The following is a 14,025-nucleotide window of genomic DNA, read 5'->3' on the forward strand; positions in this document are numbered from 1 at the left end:
AGGATCCCAGATTTATTTTGATTTGCATTTTCCTGATGACTAAGGACATTGAACATTTCTTTAAGTGTTTTTCCACCATTTGATATTCTTGTTGAAATTTTGATAATTCTGTTGAAATTTCTCTGTTTAGCTCTGTACTCCATTTTTTCAAATTGGAGTATTTGGTTTTTGGTGTTTATTTTCTTGAGTTCTTTATATATTCTGGGTATTAGCCCTCTGTCAAACATAGGTTTGGCGAAGAACTTTCTACAGTGTGTAGGTTGTCATTTTTTTTCTGTTGACAGTGTCCTTTGCTTTACAGAAGCTTTTCCGTTTCATGGGGTCCCATTTATTGATTTTTGATCTTATAGCCTGAGCTGTTTATCTTCTGTTCAGGAAGTTGTCTCCTCTGCCAATGAATTCAAGGCTCTTTCCCACTCTTTCTTCCAACACATTTAGTGTATCTAATTTTATGTTGAAGTCTTTGATCCAATTAGACATGAGGCTTGTGCAAAGTGATACATATTTATTATAGATCTATTTGCCTTTTTCTACATGTAGACAGCCAGTTACACTAGCACTATTTGCTGAAGAGGGCTTCTTTTTTACATTGTGTGGTTTTGGCTTCTTTGTAAAAAGTCAGGTGTCCATAGGTGTGTGGGTTTATTTCTGGAGCTGCAATTAGATTCCATCAATTCACCACTCTGTTTCTATCTATGCCCATGAAGTTTTTTGTACTGTTGCTCTACAGTACAACTTGAGATCAGGAATGGAGATTCCTCCAGAATATCCTTTACTGTGCAGGGTTGTTTTAGCTATTCTAGTTTTTTGTTTTGTTTTGTTTTTCTATATGAAATTGAGAATTGTTTTCTCAATGTCTATAAAGAATTGTGTTGATATTTTGGTAGCAACTGCATTGAATCTGCAGATTGTTTTTGGCAGGTTGCCCATTTTTACTATGTTAAAATGGGATTAATATATACTATGGGATAACATATACTATGTTAAAATATGGTATTTTTCCATCTTCTGATATCTTCTTCAATTAATTCCTTCAGAGTTTTGAAGCTTTTTTTATATACAAGTCTTTCACTTGCTTTCTTATAATTATATCAAGGTACTTTATGTTACTTGTGGCTATTGTAAAGGGTGTAGTTTCCCTAATTTCTTTCTCAGGCCCCTTTTTTTATACAGGAGGACTACTCATTTTTTTTTGAGTTAATTTTGTATCCAGCCACTTTGCTGAAGGAGTTTATCAGCTTTAGGAGTGAGTTCTCTGGTAAAATTTTGGGGTCATTTGTGTATACTATCATATCATCTGCAAAGAGCGATACCTTGTCTTCTTCCTTCCCAATTAGTATCCACTTGATCTCCTTTAGTTGTCTTAGTGCTTTTACTGGCACTTCGGGTACTATGTTGAATAGAGAGTGGGCAGCCTTGCCTTATCCCTGATTTCAGTGGGACTGATTTGAGTTTCTCCCCATTTAGTTTGTTATTGGCTATAGGCTGGCTGTAGATTGGCTTTAATGTGTTTAGATATGTGCCTCATATCCATGATCTCTACAAGACTTTAAACGTGAATGGGTGCTGGATTTTTCAAATGCATTTTTAGCATCTAAGAAAAAGATTGTGGTTTCTTTCTTCTTTCAATTCATTTATATAGTGACTTACATTGATGAATTTCCATATAATGAACCACGCCTGTATCCCTGGGATGAAGCCTACTTGGTCATGGTTGATAATATCTTTGATGTATTCTTGGATTAACACTACAAAACACTTTTGTCGAGTATTTTTGCATCTATGTTCATAAGAGAGACTGGTCTGAAATTATCTTTCTTTGCTGGCTTTTTGTGCAATGTAGGTATCAAGGTGACTCTGGCCCCATAGAATGAATTTAGTAATGTTCATTCTGTTTCTATTTTGTGAAATATTTTGAAGAGTATTAGAATTAGCTCTTCTTTGATGGTCTGGTAGAATTTTGTCCTGGCTTTTTCCTCCTTCTCCTCCTCCTCCTCCTTTTCTTTTTTAAAATGTGTAAACTGCGACTGCTTCTATTTTCTTATGGGACATTGGACAGTTTAATTTATTAATCTGATCTTGATTCAACTTTGTCAAGTGAAATCTATCAAGAATCTATCTAATTTTGTTGACTTGGATAGTGTCTCTCTGCCTTTTAGTTAGTTTGGCTGTTTGTCTATCTTGTTGATTTTCTCAAAGAACCAGGTATTGGTTTCATTGATTCCTTGTATTGTTTTCTTTGTTTCTAATGTATTGATATCAGCCCTGTGTTTTATTATTTCTAACCATATACTCCTCTTGGCTATGTTGGCCTCTTTTTTTCCTAGGACTTTCAGATGTGCTGCTTATTTGCTTGTATAAGATATCTTGAATTTCTTTATGATGGCATTTACTGCTGCTAACTTTTGTTTTCATTTTTATTTTTTAATTTTTTTCTTTTTTATTTATTACAGCTTATTCACTTTGTATCCCAGCTGTATCCCCTCCCCTCATTCCCTCCCAATTTCACCCGCCCTCCTGTATCTCCTCCCATGCCCCTCTTCAAGTCCACTTTCCCCTTAGGACGGCTTTCATTGTGTCCCATAAATTTGGGTAAATTGTGCCTTCATTTTTATTGAGTTCTAGGAAGTCTTTAATTTCTTTATTTATTCTGTGACCCAGCTGTTTTTGAGTAGAGAGTTGTTCAGTTTCCATGTGCGTGTAGGCTTTTTGCTATTTCTGTTATTATTGAGGTCTAGTTTTAGACCATAGTGTTCTTATAGGACACAAAGGATTATTTCAGTCTTCATGTATCTGTTGAAGTTTGCTTTGTGCACAACTGTATAATCATTTTTTTTTTGAGATTATTTGATGGGCTGAAAAGAACGTATGTTCTTTTGTGTTTAGATGAAAAGTTCTGTAGACATCTATCAAGTCCATTTGATTCATTAACTCTATTAGCTTCTTTATTTCTGTATTTAGTTTTTGTCTCCATGATATGGCCCTTGGTGAGAGTGGGGTGTTGAAATCTCCCACTATTAATGTGTTGGGATTGGTGTGTGATTTGAGCTTTCATATTGTTTCTTTTATGAATGCAAGTGCCCTTGCATTTAGGGCAAAGATTGTGATGTGTTTGTGGTAGATTTTTCCTTTATGAGAATGAAGTGTCCCTCCCCCTCCCATTTGATTAATTTTGGTTGAAAATCTATGTTATTAGGTATTAGTATGGTTACTCCAGCTGGCTTTGTGGGTCCATTTGCTTGGAAAATCTTTTTCCAGCTATTTACTCTGAGGTTATATCTGAGGTTATTTGTTACATATGTATGTTTCTTGAATGCAGCAGAATGTTGAATCCTGTTTCCACAACCATTCTGTCAGTCTGTGTCTTTTTTATTAAAGAGTTGAGTCCATTGATGTTGATAGATATATTAGTGACCAATGAATGTTCATTCCTTTTATAGAGGAATTGGTGCTAATAGTGTGTTTGTGTGCTTGTTTTCTTTTTATTTTTCTTGTGAAGTTGTCTATATTCTGTGCTTTTTTGGGGGGAGGGGAGCAGTTGATTTCATTAGATTGGAGTTATCCTTCTAGTATCTTCTGTAGCGTTAGGTTGCTGTGTAGATATTTTTAAGTTTAGTTTAGTCATGGAATATTTTGTTTTCTCCATCTATGTTGATTGAAAGTTTTTCTGAGTGTAGTAGTCTGGGTTGGCATCTGTGGTTTCTTAGTGTCTACATGACATCTGCCCAGGTCCTTCTGGCTTTCATAGTTTCTGTTGAGAAGTCTGGTGTGATTCTTATAGTTCTACCCTTATATATTATTTTGGCCTTTTTTCCTTGCCACTTTTAATATTTTTCATTGTTCTGTAGATTTACTGTTTTCATTATTTTGTGGCATGAGGAATTTCTTTTCTGGTTTAGTTTATTTGGTAATCTGTATGCCTCTGTTATGTTTAAGGGCATCTTTTTTTAAGGTTGGAGAAAATTTCTTCTATGATTTTTTTTTCTGGACCCTAAGACCCGGAATTTTCATTTTTGTCTATTCCTGTTATTTTTAAATTTCATCCTTTCATGATGTCCTTGGTTTCTTGGATGTTCTGTGTCAGGAACTTTGCTGTTTTCATGTTTTCTTTGGGAGATGTATTGATTTCTTCAGTTGTATCTTCAAAACCTAAGATTCTCTCCACCATCTTCTCCTTGTATTCTGTTGGTGATGCTTAGCTCTGTGGTTTCTGATCTCTTCTCTAAGCTTTTCAACTCTAGGCATTTCTCGGTTTGTGTTTTCTTTATCAATTCTAATTCTGTTTTCATGTCTTGAATGATTTTATTCATTTCCTTCATCTGTTTGATTGTGGAGTCCTGGCTGCCCATGATGGCCTCCACTTGTTTGGTGGCATTTGTCTATATTTCTTTGAGAGATTTGTTTGTTTCCTCTTTGTGTGCCTCTATTAACTACATAATTATAGATTTAAGGTAATTTTTCTGTGTTTCAGCCATGTTAGAGTTTCCATTGATTTTTAGGGTTTCTGGTGAAGCCATGATGTTCTGGTTTGTGTTCATTGTGTTCTTACATGGGCCTTTAGCCATCTGGTGGTCCATAGCCTTGGAAATTTGTTCCTGGAACATGTACTGCAGACTGTTCTTCCTGTCTTTCAAGTTTGGAGTAGTCTTCATGAAGACAAGAAAGGTGCAGGGCACAACAATGAGTGCTGGTGATTTGAGTGCAGCAGACTCTGTGCTTCTGCTACTCAAATTTATCTTGGCTGTGCCATCTTGAATTTGGGATTCCTGGGCTTCTATTGTTCATCTGGTCTCTACAGGATTACCAGCAGAACTATGGCTTCTTTGCTGGAATGCTGTCCCCAGGAATTCTAATGTTGTCCTCAGGGGAGCAGGAGGGATCTGATGTCTGGCTACTAGAGCAGAGGGTCCCTGGTCCCAGAGGTACCATGGTTCAAACATAACTCAGCATAGTATTTAGTTTTACTTTATTTGCTTGAATTTCATTTGTTTTCCAACCTGTCATCAGTTTTGGGAAAAAAGTTCCATGAGCTCCTGATAAGGCTGCTATTTCTTTCAATTCATAGTAAATGCAGTGTAGTATTTGTTGGTTTTATTTATGCCCAGATTGCAAAGACTTCAAAGACAAGCAGGATGCAATAACAAAGAGCCTTTATTTAGGGCTTAAGCTCTGACTTCCCACTGTCCAACACAGTGGATTAGGGAAGAAGCCCCAAATAGCTGCATAAGTAGGTTTTTATTATGGTTTGAGCAAGGAAGAGGACGTTCCAACTTGGAGATTACATGATAGGTTTGCATTTAGCAGAAGCAAGCTTGTCATAAACTGATTGATTCGTATGGATCTAGGAAATAGGAGGCAAGGACTTCATGTAGTGTCCAAGTTAAAAAAGATGTTCCCAGGTAACAAAGAGTGCTTAGCAACTTTTCAAGGTGATTATTAAATTATTGTTTCTGATTTTTCATGGAGGCTATTGAGTTATTGTATCTCATTTCCATGTTCTGAGAAATAGAAATATGATCTACACAACTGTAGGAACATTACTAGGAAACCAAAAATCAGTCCTACAGTATCTTATGAAGCCTGTCATGGCAGCACAGCTCCTGCAGTACAGATGCTTGGGCCCTTCAGTTTCTTTCTTTTCTTTTCTTTTCTTTTTTTTCAGTTGTTTTTAAAATTTTTTTAAATTTATTACAATTTTTTTCACTTTGTAGCCCAGCTGTAGCCCCTTCCCTCATCCCCTCCCAATCCCACCCTCTTTCCCCCCATGTCCCTCCCCCAGTCCACTGATAAGGGAGGTCCTCCTCCTCTTTCATCTGACCTAAGCCTATAAGGTCTCATCAGGACTATCTGCACTGTCTTCCTCTGTGGCCTGGTAAGGCTGCCCCCAACTCAGGTGGAGGTGCTTAAAGAGCCAGCCACTGAGTTCATATAAGAGACAGCCTCTGTTCGCCTTCCTAGGGAACCCACTTGGAGACAATAGAAGAGAGTGAAAACAAGGAACAAGACAGGAGCCTACCACAGAAGGCCTCTGAAAGACTCTACCCAGCAGAGTATTAAAGCAGATACTGAGACTCATAGCTAAACTTTGGACAGAGTGCAGGGAATCTTATGTAAGAAGGGGAAGACAGAAAGACCTGAAGTTGACTGGAGCTCCACAAGGAGAGCAACAAAACCAACAAATCTGGGCAAAGGAGTCTTTTGTGAGACTGATACTCTAACCAAGGACCATGCATGGAGATAACCTAGAACCCTTGCACAGATGTAGCCCTTTATTTTTTATTTTTTATTTGTAATATCACTTAATCTAATGTTTCTCTTTTTAAGTTTTTTCAGATGACCTTTCTGTTGGGAAGGTCAACTATTGAGGTTACCAATTATCAATATATTGGAGCTAACCTGTGAACTTATATCCTGTAGTATTTTATTTATGAAATTGAGTAAGGTATATTTGGTATGCATTTCTTCTGACTAATACTATTTTGTCACATATAAGAATATTGATACCCACTTGTTTTTTGGTTCCATTTGGTTAGCTAGAGCATCACCTGTCTCAAGTTTGTGTAAACATGCCACCATTTGTTCTCTATTTTGTCAGTTAACACATCCAGCCACAATGTTGAGCAATGGAGAGGATAGGGTGGGACATCCTGGTATGGAGTGGGAGGAAGAAGGAAGAGAGAAGAGGAGAATCCCCAGGAGAGGTCTTAGAAGCACATGGAGATATGAACTGGACCTAAGATGTGACTAAAGCTAAGATATGATGAAAAGCAAGTATAACGGGTGAATCTGAATGGTAGGAAAATATGCGGGCTTGGAAGTTTAGGATGGAGTAACTATTACCCAACATTGTGCTCTAGGTTAATTAATAAATCATAGTCTCTGTGTGGTGATTTGGTTATAGAGTTGTTTAGAAATAACCACTGCTTAATGAAAACAATATCAATAGTGAATAGTACAACCCACAACAGTAAAATAATTTATATTAATGTCTTCTATGAGTTGTTTGAGCATAAGGATAATCTTCTTTTGAATTGTACAGGGTGAGCATCTGTAACCAGGTTCTCTTACTTGGTGCAGGAGACAATGTGATTTCAAGTTCTAGTGAATTAGGATCCAGGATAACATAGGAAGGTATTATCAGAGAAAGCCAGGCTGCAATATTTTTAAAATGAGGGAATGGTGGCTGGGAACATGCAGCACATTGCAGAAAACAGCACACAGACCTGCTGCAGAAGCCATGTTGTTCCTGGCAGTGAGGGTGACATTATTGTTTAAGTGGCTTTTATGAACACATCTATCCTAGTTTCATTCTGTTGCAGTAATAAAGTACCAGGACATAAAGCAACTTGGGAAAGAAACAGAATGCTTCTATTCACAGTTTTCGATTACAGTCTATTATTGTAGGGAATTTACAGCAAAAAGAGCTTTAGGCTTCTGGTCACATCACACACAGTCAAGAACCAAGAGAAAGGAATACATATATGATCACTTGCTGGCATACTTGATTGCATTCAGCTTGATTTCAACTTATACATTTGAGGACTATCTGCCTAAATTATCGTGCCACCCATAGTCTTCCTCTCACATCATTTAATTAAGAACATTGTTCAGGCCTCCCCAGTGTAGACAAACTCCACATTGAGACTTCCTGCTCAGGTGATTCTATGTTATGTGAAGTACTCCACTAAAGCTTGTTATCACATAATTGTCACAAAAATGTGTTGAAACAGAACATTTTGTAGCTTCAGTTAATAGCTTCTATGAAGTTCTCTATGGTTACCAAACAGGCACTCTGAGCTTAGGGAGATATAGCCACATGGTAAGAAGACAGTTAGGAGGCTGTACCAGGGGGTTTGTGTTCTACTTCCCCATCTGCATGTGCCACTGTGGAAATGGTTGCTGAACCACAGAGCACAGTAATACACAGCCTCATCCTCAGGCTGGGCCCCTGTGATGGTGAGGACAGCCTTGTCTCCAAGCAGGGAGCCTGAGAATCGGGCAGGAATACCTGGAGCTCGGCTGCTGGTACTACCTATAAGACCCTTGTGTATGTGGTAAGGTTTTTCTTGGACCCATATGGCATAGTTATTGGTAGTAACAGCCCCAGTACTTGAGCCACAAGTGAGTGTGGCTGTCTCTCCAGGAGATGTGGTGAGTGAAGATTCCTGAGTCACAACTGCCTGGGACATGGCTCCTATAAACAGGTGAGAAATCCAGTGGTCAGCAGCAAAGCAGAGACAAGCTGTACACTGTTGTATCCCCACAGCAGCCCAGAAAGCCCCCCTGACCTGTGCAGTGAGCCAGGAGTGTGATCAAAAGAGAAGTCCAGGCCATGACTCACAGTCCACGTTTGTTCTTTCCACGATTACTCAGTGCCAGGTAGTGCTACCAGCTAACTATAACTCCTGCTGTAGGCAATGAGGGGGCTGTTAATGCAAATGAGCTCCTCTTCCAGGCTTATTTTAAGCTGTCAGTTGAAAGATACTGATTTGACACAAGTTATTGACCACATTTTAATAAGAACCAAGGCCAGAATCATTACTCTTAGCTGCCTTTGCCTCTCCAGAGCCATACATAAATGCTGGCAATGTCCTAGAAAGACATCAACAATAAAAAATCATGTTTCACCAAGACTTACCCTCCTCACAGTGTGGAGAAATTCTGCAATATGCAGTGTAGTAGAAAGGAATGGAAAAGGAGAAAGAAACAAAATAATTGCAAGAGCTCAGAGTGAGTAGGTTAATGATGGGAAGTGACTTGTTATTTGTTTCTTCATCACACTTGTCACTTCATGAAAAAAGGTGGATGTGTTTAGAATAATGAGTCTATACTTGCAAAATCAACTCATGATGAAGCGTCATTGCACAAACAGAAGTATGAATTGGAGTGACAAGAGCAGAAGATGGTAATCTTACAAAATAAATGAGTCTGATGCACTGCGGGAGGTAGCAAATGTTTTACAGCAGTCCATTTTAGAGTTAGAACAACTGTTTAAAATTGTTGTCATTCTGGTCCAGTCTAGTCATAGAAATATTAATACATGGTAGAAATATTGATGGTTCATATAACTCAAATGTGTGTAAACTAAAAAAGAAACTATAGCATAGTACATAAATATACCCTCACAAACTGGAAAGGATAAAGTGAATATCACACAATGTATAAAAGGGCTTTCAAAGGTATTTGATGGCTGTTATTTCAGCATGTAAGTGCATGTTTTGTTTGAAGTTTGGTTGTAGTTTTGAGCAAGAAATCAGAAAGATGAGTAGATCCAAGCTTTTTAGGTTGAATTAATATGTTCGGGAAATGTAGGGTGGTAGAATCTAACTTTTTATTTTTTTAATTATATATGTATACACCTATACACATATGTGTGTATCTGTATGCTAACATACTCAAAATTAACTTTTTATACAAATTATATGTGTGTGTACTTGCAAAACTTTGTCTTTAACATGGCATATATTTTATAAAAATTCCTGATCACTAACTTGTTTTAAATTTATAACAAAAATGTAATTCTGAAAGGTTATTAACATCAAGACTATATTAGAACTTCTGCACAAAAATTATTTATGAAAGCATAGTTATCAAAATCTAATTGTAATGCATATTTCTTGCTCTTTTCTTCCATTTCTACATAATATGTATATAAGAAAATGTCAATATTTGGAGTCAGGATCTGGACCCTGTGGCAGCAATGCATTGATTGGGAGCCAGGGAAATATATAAAGTGCTCTTCTCTTGAAAAGTAGGGCTACTTTTATCTTGTAGTAATTAAAATATAAGGTAGAGTGGAAAAATTAGTTAAATAAAAAGAAAAAACAGCTACTGGGCATATCAACAGGAGAGGAACAGGTGTGGACAGAACATGGAGATGACTGAGCTTGGTGGTTAGGGAGTCAGATTTGACTTGGGTGTAAACAAAAACAGGTGCTGACCCTTTTTCCAACTGTCACAAAATGGAGATTTGTACTTCTATCTACATCACCATACCTGATAGAGGAATAATTCTATCATCTTAGGAATGCATGAATCCATATGTTTCTATGAAAGGAACTAGATTTGAGTAGTGGGGAGATTGACAGAGGAGTGGCTGCTTGCTGAGGTCTCTGTATCACCAGAAGATACAGAGTGAAGGCAGCTGAGTCCCAACACCTTGGCAGAGGAAACCTCCAAACCGTACAAGAATAAATGCCATAAATTGTAGAGTAGATGTTCCCATGGATTGCTGGTCCATGTTGGCAATGTGCAGTAGGAATTGAGATCTGCTGATGCACATTTCTACATGCAACTTGAGGGAAGTGCAGGAGGAAGGGCAAACTCAGATCACAGCATGAGGGGCATTGATCCTGACCTTACAGTGGAGCAACCCTGCCTCAGGTCATATTGTATCCACTCCTCATTCCAGACCCAGAACCTTTCTGCAAATGTGTTTCCATCCATGATTGCCTCTGCTCCCTACTCAGCCTTAGTGCTGTTGCTCAATTTACACACCCTTAGAAGGATGGAGGTTAATTTATTGCAAAGGAATCTCTCAGGAGGAAGAGCCTGATGATCAAGGTGAAAGTCTGTTTAAGGGAGCCTTCTGGGTTAGAGAAGATCAGATACTGATTCCTGATCAAAGAGCAAATGGCATCTTTTCTATGCTGAAGGTCCTTAGTGATTAGTTTACTGTAAACACAATTGCCTCATGACACACAATCATCACAGCCAAGAGGCTACATTCATTTTGCAGCTCACCAAATCTCTGCCTCCGCTGAAAAAGCCATAGTATAATTTCTAAGATATGTGCTTCTGGTATGCTGTGTGTAATTCTGTGACATCTCACAACTGAGACTGTTCTTTTCTGTGAGTCCTTTCTGCTGTGGATTATGTTACCATGAGCTGTAAATTCCTTCCACTACCTGGTTCTCAGCCCTCAGAGCAGTTACAGTGTGAAAGGAAGATCCAGGTAGGTCCTGTACTCTGTGCTGTGAATTTGCCTCTGGGAAGAAACAGCTGTAATAGGTCCAGGGAATTTGACCATATGATGTCTCTGAAGGTTTCTAAGAATGTTCACAGCTCCCTCTGGTGGCTTCATTATTCCCAGAGTTAGTGACTTTATTCACTTAACCAGTTCACTTCTTTTATTTGGCATCCATACATTTATTTTCCAGGATCACTCATAAATATTACTTTATCTTTTTACATTTTTTGGCTTATATGTATATTCTCACTTTTGAGAAATTATTCCCACTATTTTGTAGATTGATTTCAATGTTTTGGGGATTTAATCTTATCTAAATGCTTTGAAAGGATACAAGTAATGACCTTTATAACTAAAGAATTTATTTATTTATTTATTTACTTATTTATTTATTTATTTATTTATTTATTTATTTATTTATTTATTTTGTGCATGATACATAGAAGTTACTTAAAGGAAAATAATTCTCATAAAACTAAAGAACTAAGTAGAGTCAGATTGTCCAAGATTGTGTTAATGTTTTAACCCATTCAAGGATATCCACCACAGCTAAGAAACCATTTGTCCCCTAATTATCTAGGACTAAATACTGAAATCAGTTGTAACATGCCATCAAGGTAATTATCGCATATACCACCTGTAGCTGTACGTTTCTCAGCTATCTTTTTCCAAGGTGGTGGTGGTGGTGCTGGTGGTCATAGTGTGAGTGTGTGAGTGTGTGAGTGTGTGAGTGTGTGAGTGTGTGTGTAACTAGGTGTCTGTGTTTGTGTTTACTGTGAGGTGCATCATATCCTGAATTAACTGAAACTTCAGTATGTTTGTCATTGATAGAAATATTATTGGTTTTCTGTTTATTTTGAATCATTATACTTTACTAAAATTATTTATGAGATAAAACATTTTGTAGGGGGTTTATGGTCTCTTATGCACAGAATAACCACGTGCAAATATAGATACCTTTACATCTTTTTTTTATGTCTAACCACTTTATTATCTTTTCTTGTCTTATTGCTTTAGTTAAGACTAAAGACTAAATAGAACATGAATGTGGGATGTGGAATTCCTTGTCTTAGAGTTGATATTGGGGAAAATGCTTTCAGTTTTTCCCAAATGACATTATATTGAAGTATACTCCTTTCATCCCTAGCCTTCTTTACATTGTTTTAAAATTGGTAATGTTAGACCTGATCTAATACAAAACTTATCTAGCAGAATTAATCACAAGAGCTAATTACTTAGCAGTGAAAGGATATAAGTACATTAGAATAAAAGAGTCCCTATAAGTGAATTCTTCCTATGTCACTATGATTTGAGTGGACTGGCAACCCAGCCACAGAAGAAAGAAAATCTTTGCTAGCTGTACGTGTGTTAGAAGAATAGTCTCTAAAATATTTTTAAAAGCATTATTACCCACAGATGACCCTCAACTGAGGAATGGATGCAGAAATTAGGGTACCTTTACACAATGGAATATGGCTCAGCAATTAAAAACAAGAATATCATGAAATATGTAGGCAAGTAGTGGGAACTAAAGATCATCCTGAGTGAGTTATCCCAGATGCAGAAAGACACACATGGTATACGCTCACTTATAAGTGATTTGACAAATCATATAAGATAAACATACCAAAATCTGTGCACCTAAAGAAGCTAAGAAAGAAAAAGGACCCAGGGTAAGATGATTAATCCTCACTCAGAAAGGCAAACGGGGTGAACATCAGAAGAGGGAGAAAACAGGCAACAGGACAGGAACCTACCACAGAGGGTCTCTGAAAGATTCTACCCAGTAGGGCATCAAAGAAGATGCTGAGACTCATAGACAAACTTTGGGCAGAGTGCAGAGACTCTTCTGAAGGAAGGGGTACATAGAAAGACGTGAAGAGGACAGGAGCTCCACAAGGAGAACAACAGTACCAAAAATCTGGGCCCAGGTGTCTTTTCTGAGGCCAATACTCTAACCCAAGGTAATACCCTGAGATAACCTAGAATCTCTGCACAGATGTAGCCTATGGCAGCTCAGTATCTAAGTGGGTTCCCTATTAAGGGAACAGGAACTGTCTCTGACATGAACACAGTGGCTGGCTCGTTGATCACCTCCCACTGAGGGGGGACCAGCCTTACCAGGCCACAGAGGAGACAATGTTTTCGGTTCTGATGAGACCTGATTGGCTAGGGTCAGATGGAATGGAGGGAGGCCCTCGCCTAGCAGTGGACTTGGAGAGGGGCACCGGAGAAGAAAAGGGAGAGAGGGCGGGATTGGGAGGGAATGAGAGAGGGGGGGCTACAACTGGGATACAAAGTGAATAAACTATAATTAACAAAAAATTAAAATTAAAAAAGAAACTCCCATGTCACATAATAGTCAAAACACTAAATCTACAGAACAAAGAAAAATATTAAAAGCAGCAAGGGAAAAAGATGAAGTAACATATAATGGTAGACCTATAAGAACCACACCAGACTTCTCAGCAGAAACTATGAAATCCAGAAAGGCTTGGGCAAATGACATGCAGACTATAAGGGACCACAGATGTCAACCCAGACTACTTTACCCTGCAAACTTTCTATCAACATAGATGGAGAAAACAAAATATTCCATGACAAAACTAAACTTAAACAAATCTACACAGCAACCCAGCTCTACAGAAGATACTAGAAGGAAAACTCCAATCTAATGAAATCAACTACAAACAAGAAAACAAAGGTTTTATATAATTTGACAACAAAAAAATTAACAGAAAGTAAACATAGAAACACAGTAACACCACCAACTCCACAATAAAAAGAATTAACATTCACTGGTCACTATTATCTATCAAAATCAATGGGCTCAACTCTCCAATAAAAAGACACAGACTAACAGAATGGTTGCAGAAACAGGATCCAATACTATGCTGCATCCAAGAAACACCATTCATGCTTAAAGTTTTGGGGAAATCAGGAAATCAAGGCATATATGTAAATATAGTAAAAGCAATCCAATAGCCAACATCATCCAGAGTGAGGTATCCCAGAAGCAGAAAGACACACATGCTATATATTCACTCAGAAGTGTG

The 14,025-nt window shown here is 37.7% G+C and overlaps 1 gene segment (V, D, J or C); it reads right to left on the bottom strand.

The window, feature by feature from the left end:
• Positions 1–7,748: 7,748 nt before the first annotated feature.
• On the bottom strand, positions 7,749–8,369 carry LOC129689797 (Ig lambda-2 chain V region-like). The segment is given in 2 exon segments: positions 7,749–8,194; positions 8,289–8,369. Coding segments are annotated over 2 exon segments (492 nt in total).
• Positions 8,370–14,025: the final 5,656 nt, after the last annotated feature.

The sequence above is a fragment of the Psammomys obesus genome, unplaced genomic scaffold (assembly GCF_907164565.1).
Source record: "Psammomys obesus unplaced genomic scaffold, mPsaObe1.curated_primary_1811, whole genome shotgun sequence".
Taxonomy (NCBI): Eukaryota; Metazoa; Chordata; class Mammalia; order Rodentia; family Muridae; genus Psammomys; species Psammomys obesus.